Source organism: Chiloscyllium plagiosum, unplaced genomic scaffold, assembly GCF_037043375.1.
Source record: "Chiloscyllium plagiosum isolate Xiang-an unplaced genomic scaffold, Cpla_swu_hap1 HiC_scaffold_46, whole genome shotgun sequence".
Classification (NCBI taxonomy): domain Eukaryota; kingdom Metazoa; phylum Chordata; class Chondrichthyes; order Orectolobiformes; family Hemiscylliidae; genus Chiloscyllium; species Chiloscyllium plagiosum.
In genome coordinates, this window is record NW_028270184.1 from 14090462 (window position 1) to 14114072 (window position 23611).

General features: G+C 44.4%; 1 protein-coding gene, 1 long non-coding RNA gene and 1 other non-coding gene across 6 annotated transcripts; 1 reads left to right on the plus strand and 2 right to left on the minus strand.

Annotated features, from left to right (window-relative positions):
* On the minus strand, positions 1-13451 carry LOC148136222 (uncharacterized). Its single transcript, XR_015754578.1, has 2 exons — positions 13244-13451; positions 1-1601 (listed from the first exon to the last, which is right to left on the minus strand). It is a non-coding gene; the product is annotated as an uncharacterized LOC148136222 (long non-coding RNA).
* On the plus strand, positions 13232-19601 carry LOC122543897 (uncharacterized). 4 transcript variants are annotated; one of them, XM_043682770.2, is made up of 3 exons: positions 13232-13330; positions 15530-15626; positions 18476-19601. In XM_043682770.2, the coding sequence occupies exon 3, from the start codon at positions 18581-18583 to the stop codon at positions 19469-19471; it is 891 nt and encodes a 296-aa protein (XP_043538705.1). In that variant the 5' UTR covers positions 13232-13330; positions 15530-15626; positions 18476-18580; the 3' UTR covers positions 19472-19601. The 4 variants fall into 4 exon arrangements, with proteins under 4 accessions (XP_043538705.1, XP_087839781.1, XP_043538706.1 ...); XM_087983655.1 differs by having other exon boundaries at positions 13257-13376; XM_043682771.2 differs by lacking the exon at positions 13232-13330 and adding an exon at positions 13734-13817.
* Positions 19602-23137: 3536 nt separating this feature from the next.
* Positions 23138-23210, minus strand: trnar-acg (transfer RNA arginine (anticodon ACG)). The gene has a single exon. It is a non-coding gene; the product is annotated as a tRNA-Arg (tRNA).
* Positions 23211-23611: the final 401 nt, after the last annotated feature.

Sequence of the window (23611 nt, forward strand, 5' to 3'; positions counted from 1 at the left end):
TCATTTCATGCAAGATATTTGTTTATTTGCAGGTACATCCTATTTTGTTCAAAAGACACACAATTTGTAGTTACAGTCAGTTACTGGCATCTTATAAATTCCAGCTTTTGGAATAAAATCGGCCTGATTCCAGACTAAAACTCAAGCAGCTTGCCAACAAAGCCTCACACCCACATTTCAGAGTCAGACTCGTGGTCACCTTTTGTATATTCTTATCGCTCTGTTGATAGTGCTGTGCTATCATGAACAGATATTGGCATTACAAACACTTTACACACCACCCAACACTCTTGGTCAGTGCAGAGATGTATTATCTGACTCTGCACTCACATCAATTGTAAGATCGTTTTATCTCTCTGTTTATGCAAGCCCTGCTCTCTCGCTGCACCTGATGAAGGGGCTGCGTTCCGAAAGCTTGTTTGTTTTCAAACAAACTTGTTGGGCTATAACCTGGTATCGTGTGAATTCTCTCTACACCTTGATGAGATGTTTAGCTCGAGTTTCCCGTCTGCGAATCCTTTCCGTTCAATCTCCTGCAAAAAGAGAATGTAGAAGATTCCCAACCTTCTCTGTCCAGGAAAGACAAACATCTCATTTGGATTATAAATCCTCCCTTTGTGAATGAGACTCTGGAGTTTCTAATCCGACTGTGGACAGCCAGTACCAGGAGTGTTCCGGATAACTCCCAATTCTCTTTCCAGTTCTTGTCCCTCAGACTTTGCACTTCCTCCTTCCGGGTCCAGCAACCCTCCACACTGCCCATGCGCCAGTCACGACTGGCCCCGCCCGCTCCGATTGGTTGGAGGAACGTCCGTTCAAGACCCGGTCTCCTGTACCGCCCCCTGTTGCTATTGGTGCAGACCTGCCGCCAGTCATTCGGTATCCAGAGCATGCGCATTGCTGACATGAAGCGCCAATCCCTATGGCACATGCGCAGCCAAATGCTTGACTGGAGCTGCAGCCTGAGGGGTGTTTATTTCCAGAAGTAATCTGATTGTCTCCAGCAAGTGAAGAATTATTCCACAGTTTATTTGTATTTCAGCACGGGGAGGAGGGGACACCAGGAAACAGTGTCCCAGGGGAACTGCAATTCTCCGTTCAGAATTCCCATCCTGGACTGATAGGAGTGACTTTTTGTAAAGCATTAAGCGGTGGATTTACACGTGTGAATAAACAATAAACTGTACAGATCTTGTGTGTTTCGGGGAGGCTTCAATTGATCATTCAACCTGGAGAGACACGAGGATACCAGCACCATGGAGAAACCGTGGAAATGTGAAGATTGTGGGAAAGGATTTCATTACTCATCCCAGCTGGATATCCATTGGCACATTCACACTGGGGAGAGGCCATTCACCTGCATTTTGTGTGGGAAGGGATTTGCTTGGTCATCCAGCCTTTGTTCACACCGAGAAGCCATTCAGCTGCACAACCTGTGGACAGAGCTTTTAGGTCTTCAGACACGCTCAGTGAACACAAGCAAAGTCACACAGGCATAAACTGTTCACTTGCTTTGTGTGTCAGACGGGATTCTCTCAGTAACTCGCCCTCTAGTCGCACCACCATTTTCACATGAAGGAGAATCCATTCCACTATACTTCCTGTGGAAAGAATTTCAAGCAGTCAATGGCCCTCAAAGAATACCAATGCACCCACGGTGGGCAGAAGCCCTTTCACCTGCTCGGTGTGTGGGAAGAGATTCCCTTGGTCATCCCAATTGCTGACACATCAGCAAGTTCACACTGTGGAGAGGCCATTTTCTTGCTGTGTGTGGGATGGAATTCACTCAGCCATCCCATCTACAGAGACACCAACAAGTCCATTAGTGATTACAGGGCTTTGATTCTGCTGTTAACTACATCCACGATTGAAAATCTGACAAAATTTGACTTGTTTCTGCTGACATTAACAATCCATAAATCTAGATGCAGTCTGACACTCTCAATGTGTCATAGCTTTTGAAGCTGCACTGCCTCTTATTATGCAGCTCTGATTTTCCCCCTTAATTCAAGGACTTCATCTACAAATATAAATATCGTGGAATTAAGAATTTTTGCTTCAATCCTAAATTGGTCTTTACAAACTCTCCAAATCAGTGTCTATAAAGCACCACTGTAATGAAGGTAATGAATTTATGACACAGCAATATTTGGGAAAGGTGGAACCCATAATAAACACTGGTTTGAGATCTAATCAGCAGAGATGACACCTGTCATTGAAACAATAATCAAAGCTGATCTGATTTACAACATCAGCCCAACAGCTGGAACACAGTATCACCTGAAAGTAGTTGAGACAGTTGTGCAAATCACTTGGAGATATGATAAAGAAACACTGGATCAATCTCTGTGCAGAAATCCAAACTGCCTGTGATGTCGGAAATCTATGTGCTACATTTGAGGTGATCAAGAGCATCACCATTTCCTTGCTGACGTTTGGAAATGAACTTCTCACTGAAAGAAGTAAACAGAAGCAAACTCCCAAAGGGTTGAACATTGCTGTGAGCTGTACTCCTGTGACAGAGACATTTCTGAATCTCTACTTGACATTCTCCTGAACCTTCCTGTTGTGGTTGAGTTCATCGCCAGACCTGGAAAAAGCCAATTGATTGCTGAGCAAGCAGAAAGTTTCCATGGACAGATAGAATTTGCTCAAATATAGAAAGTGCCATTTACTGCCACAGCTTCATGATCTCCTCCTCCTTTATTGGGAGGTAGGATCTGTTCAACAGGACATGATTTGGAGATGCCAACGTTGGAATGGGGTGGACAAAATTAAAAAATCACACAACACCAGATTATAGTCCAAAAGGTTTATTCGGAATCATTAGCTTTCAAAGTGCTGGTTCTTCATCAGGTGATTGTGGAGCAGAATCATAAGACACAGGGGACTTTATAGCAACAGGATTGCAGTGTCATGGAATGTAATAGTAAACAAATTTAGCTTACGTCTTTCATCCTTTAGAATGACCATGTTAGTCTGGTGTCATCTCAGCTCAGATAATGCATTGAAGGTGTGAAGTTAAAGTCTGTGTCCCAATGTTAACTCAGACTGATTCTATTTCTAAAGTGGGAGCTACAGAATCTTACATGGATTTATGCAGTTTTTGAGTAAAATAAAACGTAATTCTGCAAGTACAAATTCACGCACAAGCTTATATTTGTGTGTGCAGGGGAGACCAAGTGAGCGTGTGCATGTGGGTATGAGTGTCTGTGAGAGAGTGTATGTCTGTGTGTGTGAGTTTATTGGGGTACCAGTCTGTGAGAGGGAGCGTGTGTGTGTGAGCATATGAGAGAAAGCTTGTGTATGAGAGAAGGTCTGCGTGAGTGTGTGGGTCTGGAGGAGTGTGTGTGTTTGTATGTGAGTGTGTGTGTAATATAGTGGGGTCACCTATAGTATAATACAAACCCAAGGTCCCAGTTGAGGCCATCAATAGGACAAACATGATGCAAATATCCTCACGTGGTACAAAAACACAGGAGACAGTAACTGCAACAACATCTCCCTCTTCAGCATCGCAAGGAAGGGGGTTTTTGGGAGTTTAAAACACTGCAACCACCTGCAGAGCGAGTGTGTCCAGAAGCAGAGTGTGGTTTCTGTGCTGACAGATTAACAGTGGACAGGACCTTTCCTGTACACCAGCTATGGCAGAAGGTATGGGGACCAGGACAGACCTCCACTCCATATTTTCATCAGTCTCGGTAAAGCATTCAACACCATCAATAGGATAAGACCTGACGAGACTTTGGAGCTAGTTGGCTGTCTACCAAAACTCTTCTGTCTCAACCACTCCTTTCAAAGGCAACATGCCCATCCCTATATACTTTGATAGCATCACTTCCAATACTTCCAGAATGGTGCCAGCACCAGATATAGCAACTCACAATGACACCTGATAACCACTAATAATAATAAGCTTTGTCAGGAAGGTGGGTACACCTCCAACAACACTCAAGTAGCCCAAAGTATCAGCATAAAGCAAATTGCTTAATTGGCATCACTTTCAACATTCACTCCCTTAAACACTGACACTCAGCAGCAGCAGTGTGTACCATCTACAAGATGCACTGTGGAAATTCACCAAGGCTCCTTGGACAGCACTTTTCCAACCTGCAACCCACAGGAACAAGAGCAGCAAATATAATGGGAACACCATATATCAGGTTGCCCTCAAATCTCTCTGAACTATCTGGACTTGGAAATATGTCAGCTGTTCCATGTGTCACTTGGCCAAAAACCGGAAGTTCCCTCCCTGGCAGCATTGTGAGTGCACCTACAGCAAAGGGCCCACAGCAAATCAAGAAGTCAGCTCACCACCCACCTTCTCAAGGGAAATTCGGGATGAGGAATAGATGTCCAACCAGCTCCAGCCACATCACGCAAGTGAAGAAAAAAAAGAATGTAGAACAGTCAGGTGTGACTGTGACTGATGAGTGTTGAGATAAATGCATTAAAATCTTTAACAACCTTCTCTTGAAGTGACCTCATTTCAATGGACTCTGACCCCAGTGTGCCTGTTTTTTTTGGGGGGAGGGTCAGGAGGAAGGCCCAATAAATGGATTGAGGATTATTAATAGATCATTAGTGTTCTTGGACTCTGTTCATTAAGACCATAAGACATAGGAGCAGAAGTAAGGCCATTTGGCCCATCGATTCCACGCCGCCATTCAATCATGGCTGATGGAGATTTCAACTCCACTTACCCGCATTCTCCCTGTAGCCCTTAATTCCTTGTGACATCAAGAATTTATCAATTTCTGCCTTGAAGACATTTAGCGTCCCAGCCTCCACTGCACTCTGTGGCAATGAATTCCACAGGCCCACCACTCTCTGGCTGAAGAAATGTCTCCGCATTTCTGTTCTGAATTTACCCCCTCTAATTCTAAGGCTGTGTCCACAGGTCCTAGTCTCCTCGCCTAATGGAAACAATTTCCTAGCGTCCACCCTCTCCAAGCCATGTATTATCTTGTAAGTTTCTATCAGATCTCCCCTTAATTTTTTAAACTCCAATGAATACAATCCCAGGATCCTCAGCCATTCCTCATATGTTAGACCTACCATTCCAGGGATCATCCGTGTGAATCTCCGCTGGACACGCTCCAGTGCCAGTATGTATTTCCTGAAGTGTGGGGACCAAAACTGGACACAGTATTCTAAATGGGGCCTAACCAGAGCTTTATAAAGTCTCAGTAGCACAACAGTGCTTTTATATTCCAACCCTCTTGAGATAATTGACAACATTGCATTCACTTTCTTAATCACGGATTCAACCTGCGTGTTTACCTTTAGAGAATCCTCAACTAGCACTCCCAGATCCCTCTGTACTTTGGCTTTACGAATTTTCTCACCGTTTAGAAAGTAATCCATGCTTCTATTCTTTTTTCCAAAGTGCAATGTCACTCTGATTATTCATCTTTTACGATAAGGATTATTGACAAAACATCAAATCTCTTGAATGTAATAGAATCCTAATTAAATGATGTATTAGGGTTCTGATTATTAACTGAAGTGTGTGGATTTTTGACATACAACTTCCTGATTGCTGAACATTTCTGAGTACAGCTGGAATAGACAACTGATTGGGAATGCAATAGGAGCTGCATAATTAATTGGACCCTGATTGTTGATGTGATAGGAACCAGAATATTAATGTCATAGTTATCTGATTCTTCACATATCAGTATCCAGAATCTTATAGGATTTCAAATCTGTATGCAAGAGGCAATTCATGATGAACATACTTAGAGTCTGAACAGTGGAGCCTGACTATTAATATAATAGAATCATAATTATTGTACATTATGATCCTGATTATTCAAGAAATAAACCCTCGACAGAAACATCCTCACAGTTTTTTTTTTTACCAGCAACTATCGTGCCTTGGAGTCTGTCCATTCAACTGCAACCATCAACGTTATTGTTTAAAATAAGGATTGAAAGGACCCCGCAGATATCAGAAAGCAGTTTAAGCTCCACAACAGCCATTGCTGCCTCGGAGTCCATGAACCCAAAGTCTCATCTCAAAAATTTCATGGGTTTCTAGACCCAGAGTTTGTCTCTGATTCTCACTGAGGTTATAAAAACAGAGCTGCATTTTAAAGCTCTGTCATTGTTTCTCTCTAGTATGAACCCTCTGGCATGTTTGGAGTTTCGAAGACCAAGTGAATCCCTCCACTGACCCGTCAAAAGGCCTATCCCTATGTGCGTGTAGGGGATGTTCCAACCCAGATGCATAACTGAATTCCTTCCCACAGACCCTACATTTCCATGGTTTCTCCCCAGTGTGACTGTGTCTGTGTGTTTCTGGGCTGAACCTTTGACAAGGGGGAGGTAGAAAGAGTGAGAGTGCCATTAACAGATTTGCTCTTTGAAAAAGCCAATATGTTCACGATGAGCCTAACAGGCCCCATTCATGCTCTGCTATTATAAGACTGTAATAGAGTCGTAATCATATAGCACGGAAACAGACCCTTCGATCCAACTAGTCCTTGCTGAACATAATCCCAAACAAAAGTAGTCCCACCTGCAAGCTTGTGGCACATATCCCTCCAAACCTTTCCAATTGATGTCCTTATCTAAATGTTTTCAAGCGTTGAAAGGGCCCGCATCCACCACTTCCTCAGGAAGTTCATTCACATGTGAACCACCCTCTGTGTAAAAGATTTACCCCTCATGTCTTTTTAAAATCTCTCTTCTCACCTTAGAATTTCAAGACTACGAGTCATATTTTAAGGAAAAAACACCTATCGTTAACCCAACCTACACCCCTCATGATTTTATAAACATCTAAATGGTCACCTCTCAACCTCCATAAAAAAAGCCCCAGTCGATCCATCCTTTCTTTATCACCGAAACTTTCCACACCTGGCAATATTCCTGGCAAATCTTTTCTGAAAACTCTCTAGCTAAATAATATCCTTAATTTAATGATTCTTAGTAAACATATGCAATAGAATCAGAGAGAAGAGCTGATAGTCTTTCAGCTCATTGATTGTTCCTATATTGTCTCTGAAAAAACTAACAGTCTCTCCCTGGCTTCTCCTTCCCTTAGTAGGTAAAAACCTAGATCGTTTTTGAAATCTGCTTCTCCAGGTTATTCAGGCAGTGTTCCAATGCATCATAACTTGCTCAGTGACATAACTCCTCATTTTCACCTTGGAGGTTTTGCAGCATTCTGCAGTTCCCAACCACCTGGCTAATGAAAGCAGTCACTCCCATTGTTAAAGAAAACACCTTAAAAATAAATTCAACACACTTACTGAATAAATCCTTACTCTTCTCTGCCCAAAGAAAAACTGTGCCTCCACGTAGCTGAAATCTCTCATCCTTGATACTTACAGGTCTGGTGAAAGTTCCCTGCAACCTCTTCAAAACCCTGACATCTTTCAGAATCAAACATAAGATTTCAGCTCACGATTAAGAAAGGTTTTGTAAAGTTCATCTTAACTCCCTTGCTTTTGTCCTGCATGCCTCGAAGAATAAATCCTGGGACCTCCATTAACATTGTTTTATAACAGTGTGCTGTCACATTTGAAGATTTCTGTATATCCACTCGAAATGTGCACCATTTAGTTTATTTTCCCTCGCCTCATTCTTCCTTCCAAAGTCCATCATTGTCAATCACTTTGGGGCAGTTTGAGGTTATGAATGATGCTGAAAAACCACAAAGACTCTTTTATTACTGATTTTAAGTTGTAGATTTTGCTCCCGAGGTGAAATTAGGATTATGGTTCAGAGTGAACTGATCTAATGCAAAAACAATTTCAGCTGGGAGTCAGTGAATGAAGAAGGTAGAACCCAGACCTGCAGAACTGACAGCTCAGTCAGAACTCCAGGAGTTGGTCATTTAGTCCTTCAAGCCTATTCCACCCCACCAAGCAGTGAGGCCTCACTTTCCTGAGCACATCGTATTAGCAAAGATGTTAAATCTCTGATCGAGTGTGAACAGCCTTTTAAGGAGGAGGGTTTGCCTAACTTTACAGGGAGATGCTGGCTCAGGGCTGCACCACCCAACAGTTCCACTTCATCCTCTGGCTCATTCGCCACGCTAACAAGAAACCTTTTCCTTTCAGGCATCAAGACCCGCAAGATGCAACAACTCACAGACACCCACAGCCTCCTGGAACCTTGCTCCCCTCCCCTTCCCTCTGACTCCATCCCCTCCCCTAAAGGTCTCAGCTTTATCCCTCTGCATCCCCACCCCAATGAATTTCAGGGCGGGACATGATGTTGAACTCATCTGTCATCTTTGCCTCCGTGCCCATTTCTTTAGGCAACAGTCCTCTCCCCGTCCCACAGACTCCTTTGCCCAGCTCTAACACTCTCCTTCCACCTGTACCCCTCCCTCTGGCCTTTTACCGATCTGTTCATAGAGACCTGTCGACATGACATTAGTCACCTCAATCTCTCCATCCCCCTCACCCAATCCAAGCTATCTCCCTCCAAACTGACTGCACTTTGTCTGCTCAGATTCAATCCTGACTTTCTTATCATGCTTGCCGATAAGGGTGGTGCTTTTGGATCCTAGCGTACTGAGCTATACAATGCAGACGCTGAGTGCCAGCTCTCAGATACCTCCTCCTAGCTCCCCTGAGCTTGACCCCACCATGGCACATCAGGTCATTGTATCAACTACAGTCAATGGCCTCATTTCGTAATGGCAATCCCTCCCCACCACCACTGCCTCCAAGCTGATAGTTCCCCAGTCCCACACAGCTCGCTTCAACCTCCTTCCGAAAATCCACAGACAGCACTGGCCAGGCAGAATCATTGTTTCAGACTGCTCCTCCCCAACACAACTCATCTCTTCCTACCCTAACTCAGTCTTTTCTCCCCTGGTCCAGTCCCTGCCCATGTACATCTGAGATTCCTGTGATGCTTTATGCCAGTTTTGAAATACTGGCCCCCAACCACAACTCTTTCCCTGATATATCGATGATATCATTGGTGCTACTTTCCTCTCTTATCCAGAATTGGAAAAGTTCATCAATTTTGCTTCCAATTTCCGCCCCACCCTCACTTCCACCTGGTCCATCTCTGACTCCTCCCTTCCCTTCCTCAACATCTGTGTTTCCACTTCTATTGTTCCTTGGCTTTTCCTTCTCACATTTCTTAAATAATGGCAAACATTAGCCATCCCCCAGTCTTCTCACATCTCACCCATGGCTATCAATGATATAAATATCTCAGCAAGAGGCCTAGCAATCACTTCCCTAGCTTCCCACATGGTTCTGGGGTACACCTGATCAGGTCCTGGGATTTATCCACTTTAAGACATTCAACTACTTGTTCTCTGTAAAACAGACACTTTCCAAGCTATCACTATTTGTTTCTCCAAGTTCTCCAGCTTTCATACTCATACAGTAAAAACTGACAAAAAAATACTCATTTGGTATCTCACCCATCTCCTTTGATTCCACACATAGACAGCCTTGTTGATCTCTAAGTGGTCTGTTCTATCCCTAGTTACCCTTTTGTCCTAAATGTTTTTGTGGAATCTCTTTGGATTCTCCTTAACCCTATTTGCCAAAGCTATCTCCTGTCCCCTATCCACCCTCCTGATTTCCTTCTTGAGTATACTCCAGCTGCCCTTGTCCTCTAAGGATTCACTCAATCTCTGCTGTCTATACCTGATATAGTTAAAAAAATCACAACACCAGGTTACAGTCCAACAGGTTTAATTGGAAGCACTAGCTTTCAGAGTGCTGCTCCCTCATCAGGTGGTTCTCACCTGATGAACAAGCGGCGCTCTGAAACCGAGTGCTTCCAATTAAACTTGTTGGACTATAACCTGGTGTTGTGAGATTTTTAACTTTGTAACCACAGTCCAACACCAGCATCTCCAAATTATACCTGACATATGCCTCCTCCTTTTTCTTGACTAAAGCCCCAATTTCTCTAGTCATCCTGTAGTCCCTACACGTACTAGCTTTCCCCTTGCACCAATAGGAACATACTGTCTCTGGAGTCTTGTTATCTCATTTTTGAAACCCTCCCATTTTCCAGTTGTCCCTTTACTTGCAGATAGCCTCCACCAATCAACTTTTGAAAGCTCTTGAGCAATAAATGTCAAAATTAACTTTTAGATCTGGTCCATCCTTTTTCATAACTATTTTTAAACTAATAGATTTATGATCACTGGCTCCAAAGTGCTTTCCCACTGACACCTCAGTCACTTGCCCTGCCTTATTTCCCAAATAGAAGGTCAGGTTTTGCTCCTTCTTTAGTAGGTACATCCACATACTGAATAAAAACAACTTCCTTGGACACACTTAAATTCCTCTCCATTCAAACCTAAACACTATGGCAGTCCCAGCCTATCTTTGGAAAGTTATTACTCCAACCATTGAAACCTTATTGTTCTCTCAGATAACTGAGATCTTCTTTCAAATTTGCTTCTCAATTTCCCACTGACTATTGGGTGGGGACTGTAGGACAATCCCGGTAAGGTGATTATCCCTTTTTTATTTTTCAGTTCTACCCAAATGACTTCACTAGACAGATTCCCAAGAATATCCTAAGTACAGTAATGTTATTCCAAACCAAAAATGCCATTCCCACTCCTCTCTTGCCCTCTTTTCTGTCCTTCCTACAGCATCATTCCCCTGGAACATTAAGCTGTCAATCCTGTTCATCCCTGGGCCACATTTCTGTAACAGCAATGATATATTAGACCCACGATCCTAACCATGCCCTGACTTAATCTGCCTTCCCGGTCAGGCCTCTTTGCATTGAAACAAACACGGTTTAATTTATCAGTCCTACCCCGTTGTTCTTGTCTGCCTTAACCGCTCGATTTGCTCCTGTTCTCAACTGTACCAGACTCAGACAGCTCTCTTTTCTCACTATCTCTTCTTCCCACTAGTTTACTAACACTAGCAATTCTTCTCACCAGATTAATGGTCCCCTCCCAATTTAGGTGCAACCCACCCTTCTTATTCAGATCATTTGTACTCCAGAACAGATTCCAAATGATTGAAAACTATGAATCTTTGCCCCATGCACCAGCTCCTCAGCCAGGCATTTATCTGTTCTAGCCTCCTATTCCTAGTCTCACTGAGATGTGGCACTAGGAATAATCCAGATATTACTACCCTTAAGGATCTACTTTTTAACTTCCTAATTTCCTACATTCTCTCATCAGAACCTCATCCTTTTCGACAACATTTACAACAATCTCCTGCTGGTCACCTTCCCCTTCGAGAATATTCTGCACCCTCTCGGAGACATTCTTGACCCCAGCACCAGGGAGGCAACACACCATTCTGACGGCACACTGTCACCCGCAGAAACATCTGTCTGTGCCCTGACTAGATAGTCCCCTATCACAATCGATCGTTTGGAACCTAACGTACCTTTTGTTAGAGTACAGCCAGTCTCAGTACAGGAAACCAGGCTCAGTGCCACTTGGCACCTCACCCATAATTATAGGTGAAAGAACTCCACAAAGGCTAGTATCCCATCACCAATCCACGCTTTATTTACATGTGCATAATACATGACATTGAGCCAGCCAGCTCAGAGCCAGCTCCTAGAGCAAACAGTACCCCGACAATCCTGTTTATTTTTTTCCTGTTTATTGTTTTTTATTTTATTAAACAAATTACAAAAACAGTTTACAACAAACAAAGTTACATTTACAGCTGCATACAAGAGACAGCAATTTTACAAGGGAGAGGAGCAGCAAAGCCAGGCCCCAAACCCTACCATTCAAACAGTTTACAGGGACATGAGGACAAACCTCAAATCCCAATTTCACAGACAATCCTGTTTATATACGTCAGCCAGAACTCCCTCATTGGACCATGCCCCAAACAAGGAACTCATATTCTATAAGACCATAAGAGATAGGAGCGGAAGGCAGGCCATTTGGCCCATCCAGTCCACTCCACCGTTCGATCATGGTAGATGGTCATTTCAATGCCACTTACCCGCACTTTCCCTGTATCCCTTAATTCCTTGCGAGATTCAAGAATTTATCAATGTCTGCCTTGAAGACATTCGACGTCCCGGCCTCCACTGCGCTGCGTGGCAATGAATTCCCACCACTCTGGCTGAAGAAACCTCTCATGCCCGTTCTAAATGACCCCCAATAATTCTAAGGCTGTGCCCCAACGGTCCTACTATACCCACCTGATGGAAACAAATTCTAAATCATGCATTATCTTGTAAGTTTCTATTAGATCTCCCCTCAACCTTCTAACCCAAACCTGGACATCATATTCCAAATGGGGCCTTACCAGAGCTTGATAAAGTCTCAGTAGCACATCACTGCTTTTACATTCCAACCCTCTTGAGAAAAATGACAACTGCTTTCTTAACCACAGACTCAACCCGCAAGTCAACCTTTAGAGAATCCTGGACTAGCATTCCCAGATCCACCATGGGGTCAGCATGGTGGCGCAGTGGTTAGCACTGCTGCCTCACAGCGCCAGAGACCTGGGTTCAATTCCCACCTCAGGCGACTCTCTGTGTGGAGTTTGCACATTCTCCCAGTGTCTGCGTGTGTTTCCTCCGGGTGCTCTGGTTTCCTCCCACAATCCCCCCCAAAAATGTGCAGGTTAGGTGAATTGGCCGTGCTAAATTGCCCGTAGTGTTAGGTGAAGGGGTAAATGTAGGAGAATGGGTCTGGGTGGGTTACGCTTCGGCGGGTCGGTGTGGGCTTGTTGGGCCGAAGGGCCTGTTTCCACACTGTAAGTAATCTAATCTAATCTAATCCCTTTGTACTTTGGCTTTATGAATTTTCTCACCGTTCAGAAAATAGTCCGTCCCTGTATTCTTTTTTCCAAAGTGCAAGACCTCGCATTTGCTCACGTTGAATTTCATCAGCTATTTCTTGGACTGCTCCCCTAAACTGTCTAAATCTTTCTGCAGCCTCCTCACCTCCCTGTCCGCCTAACTTCGTATTCATCGGCGAACTTCGCCAGAATGCCCTCCCCCTCCCCCACCCCTCCCCCTCCCCCACCCCCAGGTCCCTTCATCCAGATCATCAATATATAAAACGTGAACAGCTGCAGCCCCAACACTGAACCCTGCAGGACACCACTTGTCACCAGCTGCCATTCCGAAAAAGAACCGTCTGGCTGACATCGTTCCAATCCCTACAATAGGTGACACAAGTATTTCTGCAAAGGGCCCCGCAATTTCTTGCAATAGCAACGCTGGACAAATTGATGAGAAAATACAAAAGACGAACCCTTCCCACTTCCCAAGAGGGCCGCGCATGCGCAGCTCTGCGGCTTACCCCCGATCAACATGGCCACCAGGCACCCGCGCTTGGCGACGGAGGATGCCCACAAATATAGCACGACTTCGACCAACTTCGGCACAGGTAGGTTCTTCCTCGACTTTCAGAGCCTTTATGAGGCGTATCAAAGGTATCGCTATTCCCCGGCCGTTCTTTTCCTCTCCCACCGTTCGCCCGCTTACACTCCTGCGAAACCGCCGTCTCACGATCCTCATTGCGCATGTTCCAATCGCAGCGTGACCTTGCGACACGCTCACTCTGATTGGTCGAAAGACCACACGTGCCCTTCTCGGGCCACTGGCCCTTTCGCTCGGTCCTCCGGCTCCGCCCCCCGCTGCGCTCAGGCCCCGCCCCTCGGTCCTCCGGTCCCGCCCATTGCCTCCCTATTGGCCCGGAGCTAACTTTCAGTCGACTGAGTCGCTGCGCGTAGGAATGGACGTAATAGCCTTCGGTGTTTGGAGTATGCGCAGTATGAACGCTTGCCACAGAGGTTGGTTTGTTGAATAAAGCTGTGCATTGCAGCTCCTGAAGAACTGAAATAAAGACAGAGAATGCTGGAGAAGCTTAGCAGGTCTGGTAGCATCTGTGGAAAGCGAAGCTAAGTTAATATTTCGAGTCCAGTTGGGCTGAGTATGGGCTGGAAACTATTTTTTTAATGATGTCAACAAAAGGGGTATGTAAACCAGATGGTGAGGATGCAGAGCTAAAGGAACTGTTATTGGCAGTGAAAGAGAAATAAACTAGGTGTTACTGGTAGATGCTAGTTTGAGTTGCATCTCTATGACTCTGCTAGGACCAAACCTGTGCACCCAAGATACTAAGGGGAGGGGAGTGTACCTACATTGAAGGACAGAATGTATAGTTCAAAGTTGTTGAACTAAAGGCTGTAAAGTGCCCAAGCAGAAAACGAGGTGCTGTTCCTCCAGCTTGCATTTGGCCTGAGGTAGACCCCTACAGCAGGCCTAGGGCAGAAACCTAAGCTTGAAAGTTTGTCACATCTGCAGGCTGGTTGAAGTGGAGGGCAGCATTTAGGCACACTGACAAAGCAGAACAGCTTTGTAAATGCCCAGTGTCGGCCTCCAGCCCCAAACATGGGGCTCCTGATGTTGTATCTGTAAACAAGCAGGAGTCATCTGTAGCCCTACACCTGGAAACATGCCAAAATCAACTGAAATCAGTATGCAGGTGCCATCAGCTTGATGATGTGACAGAGTGAGTGGGATTGAATGGTCTTGGTAATGGCCTAGATTCCTAATTGCAATCTACTCCCTAGTCTACGTTTGTCTATCCTGAGCTTGAAGATACACGAAGAGAGTATTATGAATTTGTCTCCTGGACTGACATGAATAAATGTTGGAAAATCTTTTTACATGGGTTAGAAGGAAAGCATTTACAGCAAACTGACACAAAAAAACTTTAATCTTTCATCATTTAATTAATCTGGGCCTGGACATTAAGCCCAGAGTTCTGAGTGTTTCCCACTAAGGGCAGTAAAATATTCCCTATCTTCCTCTTGCCAACCTCTTAAACCTATTTGTAATTGTCTTGCAATAAGCTAATGGGAATATCTTATCTGAAATAGTCATACAATGGTACACCTTTATCAAATCTCTTCTCAGTCTCCTTTGCTACAAGGAGGATAACCCCAGTTTTTACAATCTTACTTTGTCATCCTTTAAAGTATCCTGATAAATCTCCTCTACACCCTCTCGGGGACCCTCACATCCTTCATAATGTGTGGTGATTACTGCTTTGTGTAGACTGAGGTATTCTGTGTTCATGTGCTTGAGAGATTTATCACCCGCTGACAATTGTGTGGTGGTATCACAATTGCTCCTGAATACTTCTTCAACTTGGAGATTTTTCTCTGACTCCTGTGCTTCTGATAATCAGTTGCAGACTCCAGCAGAGGATTTAAATATTGAAAACTTAAATTGTTTCATGTGAGTTTTTTTTGGTCTGTTCACGTTCAGTTTAAAACTTCTGTTGCTAGGTTCTGTTACCTGAGAGATGTTCCCTGGCTTGAGGGAATGTCTGATTCCATTGCTGTAGATCCAATGCTATGCTTCAAGTTTTCCCTTCCTGTTCATCTCTGTCTAACTCTTAACTGTCTAACTTCCCCTACCCCTAATAATGGGTGTATTTTAGTTCCTTTACTATTCATTGCTACTTTTGCAAACCTTGTCTAAATGAGTTTTCCCCTGAAGATGTCCTGCAGCATTTTCATTCCCTGTAATTCTTCCTACACTTGGTAAAATGTTAATTTTGTTTAACTCTCCACAGTTGCCACAGATATTGCCCATCCACAGTTACTCAAGGAGATGATGATGTTTGACCTTCTTGGTCACTGCAGTCCGTGTGGTGAAGGTACTGCTGTGGGGTAAGGAATTACAGGATTTAAGGGTTTTTGTGGAGATCTGTAGGTTGGAGTTATTCATTGATTCACTGAGCCGGTCAAGATTTCTGCGAATGTTTCATCCTCCTTCTAGAATGACATCTTCAATGCTGTGTAGCCTCTGGACGAAGAGCTGTTGTTATGATCTGCCCAGTGTATTTCGGGTTTTCTACTGTAGTAGACTGTAGATGGGGTCTAGTTCAACATGTTTGGTTATGGTCGAGAGTGTGGTGCTGAAAAGGCACAGCAGGTCAGGCAGCATCAAAGGAGCAGTTTCTTGCCCAAAACATTGATTCTCCTGCTTCTCAGCACTACGCTCTCGACTCTGATCTCCAGCATCTGTAGTCCTCACTTCCTCTATGCTTGATTTTGGCACCAGTGGATGAATATCAGGCCTCTAGGAATTCCTGAGCTTGTCTTTGGCTAGCCTGTCTCAATGTCGTAACATTGTCCCAGTTGAATTGGTGTCCTTTAGTGTCAGTGTGTATTGACATGAGAGAGAACTGGTTGTCTTGTTTTGATGCAAGCTGATGCTCATATAGTCTGCTGGTTAGTTTCCTGCCTGTTTGACTAATGCCATGTTCATCTCAGTTGCTGCATGGTATTTTGGATATTACGTTTGTCCTGCAGGTTGTGGGCATGGGGTCTTTTTGTCCTGAAGAGTAGCTGGTGCAGTGTGGCTGTTGGTTTGTCACTATTTCCAGAGGACATAAGTCTTGTAGTTATGCCATACAACAACTAAAAGGAAGATTACATTGGACAAACAGGCCACCAGAACACATGAGTATCAGCTTGCAACAAAACGACACAAACAGTTCTCCCTCATGTCAATACACACTGACAATGAAGGGCACCAATTCACCTGGGACAATGTTACGATATTGGGACAGGCTAAACAAAGACAAACTCAGGAATTCCTGGCGGCCTGGTATTCATCCGCTGGTGCCAAAACCAAACACATTGAAATAGATCCCATCTACAGTAGATTCCCTATAGCATGGAAACAGGCCCTTTGACCCACCAAGTCCATACCGACCCTCCGAAGAGTAATCCACCCAGTCCCATTTCCCTCTGACTAATGCACCTAACACTACGGGCAATTTAGCAAGGCCAATTCACCTGACCTGCACATTTTTGGACTGTGGGAGGAAACCGGAGCACCCGGAGGAAAGTACAAAATCAGACGTAGGACCACCTGCCACAGCAGAGAGAAATGTATAAATTCGGGGCAGATCATAACAACAGCGCTTCATCCAGAGGCTACACAGCATTGAAGATGTCACCCAGAAGGGGGACGCAACATTTGCCAAAAAAAATCAACTAGCTCAACAAACCAACCAACAATCCCAATTACAGGATTTCTGCTAAGATGAAGGAGCAGTGATCTGTACAGGTCAACAACACTAATTTTATTCTATCACACTTTTAAAGAAATACTATGTTCTGACGCATTTCACAGGAAACGTTACAAAGCTGTCTTTGACTCCAAACCACATGAGGATGTTTTCAGGCATGTGACTAAATGACAGTTTTTAATTTGTACCTTTTAAAAAGAAAGTGAGACAGAATGGTTCTGGAGCCTGGACCCAGTGAACTGAAAGAACAGCCACCTATGGTGGAGGGATTATGATTTGATTACTTACAGTGTGGAAACAGGCCCTTCAGCCCAACAAATCCACACTGACCTGCCAAAGCGCAATCCACCCAGACCCATTCCCCTTCACCTAACACTATGGGCAATTTAGCATGGCCAATTCGCCTAACCTGCATATTTTTGGATTGTGGGAGGAAACCCACGCAGACACGGGGAGAATGTGCCAACTCCACACAGTCAGTTGCCTGAGGCGGGAATTGAACCCAGGTCTCTGGCGCTGTGAAGCAGCTGTGCTACCGTGCTGCCCGGAATGCCTAAGAAACCGGACTTCTATGAGTGCAGAGATCTCAGTGGGTCGTGGGGCTGGGAGAGATGAGGAAGGATCACAGCCAAGGTGGGAAATGAGAACGAAATTTTTTTTAAAATCTCAGTGCTTTACAAATAGGAGTCTCTACAGGTCAGTGAGCACAAACGATGATAGGTGAACAAGAGATAATGTACATTGGCAGCAGAGTGTTAAATGACTGGGAAGTTGAACGTTAGAGGCCAGTCAGAAATGTGTTTTGTTAAATTTAAGTCGAGACCTAACAAGGTTTTGTAGATGAGAGTTTTAGCAACAGATGAGTTTAAATGAAGGAGTCGGGTGATGTCATTGAGGTGGAAATTAGCATTTTGGTGCGGACAGCGTGAAATACTAGTTCAGCCTCACATGATTACAAGGGAATAGGTTGGAGTTGGTGGCTAGAAAGTAGCATTTATAGCTGGGACTGAGACAATCACTTTGATGTTCCTAATATTTTAAGGGGGTAAATTGCTGATGATCTGACGGAATGTCTAACAAGTCAGGAGCTGACCATATTCACATTCACCTGTCACCTTTTATCCTTGATGAAGAAGATCGGTGCTCTCTGAGATTCTTTTAAACTTCCGATCAAATTGTAGAGAGAGAGAGAGTTTGCCTCCCCGCACCCCCTGCTTCTCCTAGCTGTTTCTCCCTCACTCTCTCCTGTCCCATAAAGGTCAGCATCTTCTGTAGATCCAGACCAATTTTTCTTTCCTAAAAGGCAAGAGTGACACAGTTGTTCTTTTCTGACAATTCAGCAGCTTGTACGGTGATTTTATTTTGCCTTAAGCCAGTCCCACAAACGATCAGATTCGTTCAGCTCCATTTCACAATGTGCCTTTTGTTTTGGTGGGTTCCCGCTCACTCTTTTCTTTTGTGTGTTTGTCAATTTTACAGGATTTTAAACAGGGAAAATTTGTGCTCAGCTAATGTTAACCGAACCTCAGGATATTTCAGAGAAACTCAGTTTCTCCTAACTTTAAATGATATTGAATTTTGAACATGGAAGAAAATAGCTCTGTTCACCAATACAGTCATACTGAGGATCAACTGTTCAAGTGTGGTTTTGGCAGGGAGGGATTCAGTTACCAATCTGAGCTGGACACTCATCACTACGCTCACAGAGAGCAGAGACCATTAACCTGCTCGATATGTGGGAAAGGATTCACTCAGTCATCCAGTCTGCTGACACACCAGCGGGTTCACACTGGCGAGAGACCGTTCAAATGCACAGACTGCGAAAAATGTTACAAACGCTCTGGGGACCTGATGTTTCATCAACGCGTTCACACCAATGAGAGACCCTTCAGGTGCTCTTACTGTGGGACTGGGTTCAGGCAATCATCTCAGCTCACCGTGCATCAGCGAATTCACACTGGGGAAAGGCCATTCATCTGTTCCATGTGTGGGAAGGGGTTCACTCAGTTATCCCACGTGCTAAGACATGAGCGAGTTCACACTGGGGAAAGACCTTATAAATGCCCAGACTGTGAGAAGTGCTATAAAAGTTCTGGGGAGCTGATGTCCCATCAACGTGTTCACACTGACGAGAGACCCTTCAGGTGTTCTCACTGTGGGACTGGGTTCTGGCTGTCATTTGACCTGACCAAACACCAGCGCATTCACACTGGAGAGAGGCCATTCATCTGCTCGGAGTGCGGAAAGGGATTCAGTCAGTCATCTCAGCTGTTCACCCACCAACGGGTTCACACCAGGGAGCGACCCTTCACCTGCTCTGAGTGTGGGAAGAGATTCAGTCAGTCATCTGACTTGCTGACTCACCAGCGGGTTCACACTGGGGAGAAACCATTCAGTTGTTTCGAATGTGGGAAGAGATTCACTACGTCATCGCACCTGCTGAGTCACAGACGAGTTCACAAGAAGCTGCAATGATGGGACTTTGGTGATGATCGTATCCTGGAATGAACTGTGTACACCTGGATCTGTTCCTGCTGATGTTAATAAACTCCAGTCCAGTTATCGGTGTTAGAATTCTCCGCAGAAGTCAAATAAAGTACTTTCATGTTAAGTATGGTGTGTTGAGTCTTTGTAATATTTGTGCCTTAAGTTACTTCCTTTTAACGGGCTGTCCCTCTCCCTTTCTGTTCCAACCTCCCCTTTGACAACAAGTGAGTGGAGCTCATTGCATTTCTTTGTCGCTAGGATTGAGACAACACAACCTTCCCAATTCTGGGAATCAACTGCTGTCTGCTGTTTCTCTCATTTCCACTCCCTACAAGGGGCAAACTGTCTAAAGTTTCCCCTTGTCTGAGTCTTTCTTCCTCTCTCTCCTTGTGCCTGCCCTGACATCATCTTATTCTTAAACCCCCCCCCCCCACCCACACACGCGTGCAAACTCTCTCTATTGTGTGACATTCATTGTTCTCTCCCTTTAAATATGTTCCATTTTTCTTCAAATCTGCTGCCACATCCTCCAGAAAACAGTATGTGTCTCCAAAGTCCTTGCAAGCTTTCTGTTAGATCTCTGTAGGGTCATTTTTCCCCGACAGGGAGATGAAAGCTCATGAGGCATGCAGGATTCAACCATGTGGAAGATGTTTATTCAAGTAGAAACCAGTTAATGCAGGGAGAAGGCCAAAGGGTCTTTCTCCAAGACTGGCCTCTGAATGGAGATCCATGACACACTCTAACAGTTAAAAAACAAAAGCAGTATTTTTATACATTTGTGTTATGATGATTATGTACAACGTGGTTACAGCCCTTCCCTTCCTCTCGATTCACCCAAACCAGTAAAATGCCTAATCAATGATGGGCATCCCTATGGACAGCCCCAGATTCCCATGATCTCGTGGTGTTTAACAAACGCTATAATCTCTTGTCCTTGGGATCTTTCTACGCATTGTATTCATTTGTATTCCAAGGTTATGAGCTATACTCCTCCGGGTCTACCTTCAGACAGGCTTATCTCTTAGAATTCAAGTTTTCCTATCATTTATTGTATCTCATGCTATCTATCAAATTTAGTTATTCCTCTTATATTTTCCACTGTCCTAATTACGGGTGTAAAAATATGAAAGACTAATTGCTATAAAATTTGTTATTTGGTTTCTGTTACAAAGTTAGTTACAAAGTATTAAAGTTGTATACCATACATACTCATGTATAAGTCAAGTTTTGAATACCATTCTGAGCTGTAATCAGGGGGTTGACTGATACACGAGGTAAAGTTTTCAAGGGGATGAAATTCATGCTTGGCATGAATCAAAAAATGGACAAGCAAGTTAAACAAAATGAATGGCTCCAGCTTGAAAAAAGTGCTAAAACAATTATTAGAATCAGAATCCCTACAGTATGGAAACAGGCCCTTTGCCTCAACAAGTTCAGAGAGTATCCCACATAGACCCATTCCCCTATTACTCCAGAATTCCCCTGACTAATGCACCAGACTAACAAGCCAACTATTATGCAACTGGGAATGGTATAATCCACCAACTCAATGATGAGCAAACTTTCTAGGTTATTTCAATGGTCCCCTTGTAAAAGTGGTGAATTTTACTGGAAAGCAAAACTTTTTGTTCACCCGCTTCAATGAAGTTGGAACAATTGTTTTGATGCAATAATGTGGTAAGCAGCTATTCACTGAAGGTGGCCCTCTTGACAAATGGATTACAGTTTAAATGCTGCCGTCATTAAAATGATAAAGATCTACAGCATAGAAAAATGTCCTTTGGCCCAACAAGCTTGGGACCATCAAGACCAGTCACCCAACTATTCTCATCCCATTTTCCAGCACTTGGTTACCTTGTAAGTGCACATCAAATGCTACGAGTGTTTCTGCCACTCTCACAGGCAATGAGGCTCTAAGGAAGACAACCCCAGTCTGCACAACCGCTCTTTACAACCAAAACTCTGCAGTCCACGTAACATCTTGATAAATCTCCTTTCTGCTCTCTCCAGTGCAATCACATCGCTCCTCTTACGTGGATTCCAGAACTGCACACAGCTGTACCCTAAGGGACTTTTTACGCAGTTCGAGCATCGCCTTCCTGCTCTTAAACTCTATCCCACGTAGTCATGATTTGGAGATGCCAGTGTCGGACTGGGGTGTACAAAGTTAAAAATCACACAACATCAGGTTATAATGAAGCACTAGCTTTCGGAGTGCTGCTCCTTCATCAGGTGGTTGTGGAGTATAAGATTGTAAGAGACAGAATTTATAGCAAAGGTTTACAGTCTGACCATTGTGGCACAGACAGTCTCACACAGACAGCTCACGCCTTCAATATGTTATCTGGGCCGACAAGACAACAATTGTTAAAGTTCACTTGAGAATGTAACTTTTAAAAAGGTTTTGCAATTTACATATGAAAAAAACTGAACCCGATATGGTCATTCTAAAAGATGAGAGACTTAACAAACAATCCAGGTCTTTTTCAATATATAATTTCAGTTACATCACACTGTAAACTTTTGCTATAAATTCTGTCTCTTACAATCTTATACTCCATAACCACCTGATGGAGTAGCGCTCCGAAAGCTAGTGCTTCCAAATAAACCTGTTGGACCATAACCTAGTGTTGTGTGATTTTTAACTCTATCCCACGTGCCTTTATAACCAAGTGAGCCGACCTATGTTAAGGCACCAGCGGATATGCTCTCTCTGATCTTCTGTGCTTTCCAGGCTCTTGTTTGTCCTGAGTACATTCCCTCACGCCTATCCGGATTGAATTCCGCTTGCAACAGAAGTCCTCATCTCCTGCCTGGCAGTCGAGTCGCTTGCACATTGCAGTTTCACTTCTACAACTATCCCTTGATGAGCTGCAGGGGGCTCCTTGGAGTAGCAATGCTATCCCACCTAAACGCTTCGCTCTCACTGGAAGCCAGCATCATTCGGTCAGACAACGCTCTGATGAGCTAATGCTCGCCCTTCCTCAAGCCTTATGCTCGGCTTTTTGTTATCACTTAATGTCCTGCCAGTGTCTGGGATGCTGCGCCGTTCCCAAACGGGACTCGGTCTGGATTCGAAATGCTGGCTTTGCTTTTTTTCCCTCTTCCCAGGTGCTGCCAGATCTGCTGGTGTCTTCAGCATTGACTGTTTATGTCAAATTTAGATTAGATTAGATTCCCTACAGTGTGGAGACAGACCCTTCGGCCCAACCAGTCCCACACCGACCCTCCGAAGAGCAACCCACCCAGACCCATTCCCCTCTGACTAATGCACCTAACACTATGGGCAATTGAGCATGGCCAATTCACCCTAACCTGCACATCTTTGGACAGTGGGAGGAAACCGGAGCCACCCGGAGGAAACCCACGCAGACACAGGGAGAATGTGCAAACTCCACACAGAGAGTAGCCCGAGGCGGGATTTGAAGCCTGGTCACTGTGAGGCAGCAGTGCTAACCACTGAGCCACCGTGCCGCCCGGACGGGATGAGTGGGACATGGCAGAATTTTTTGTTTAAGACAAACACAGAGAATGCTGGAGAAACTCAGGAGGTCTGGAAGCATCTGTGGAGAAAAAGAGAAAGAACGGTTTATTTTCGGAGTGTGAGAATGAACCATGCACAAACAGGGGGCAGAGTTGCAAAACTTATTACGAGCCAGGTAGGAGTCGAACCTACAATCTTCTGATCCGTAGTCAGACGCGTTATCCATTGCGCCACTGGCCCTCATTGCAAACGGCCTACTTTTGTGTCACCTCCTACAGAGATAGAGTGTTAAAAATATTTATCATCACCATTAAAGTTAAAGCAATTTATTGTGGACGCTGGAGACGTGACATTAAAACAGAAACTCAGCATCAGTGGAGACTGAAGGTCTGCGAAAAGGGATTTAATACTTTTCTCCCTCGAGCGGGAGAAATGTGTTCGGATACGAACAGAAGTGGAGAGATTCGTACTCTCGGGAAAACGAGCACCCCCCCCCCCCCCTATTCCCGACTGCAGGTCGGTTTAAACGATTCATGTGGCTCGGAGTGACTCCGAGGGAAGTTCCGGGCTGTTTGGGAGCCAGCCTGGATTGAGCGGGGATGGGGAGCGCCTTTCTCAGGAGTGATAGGGCACACAGACCG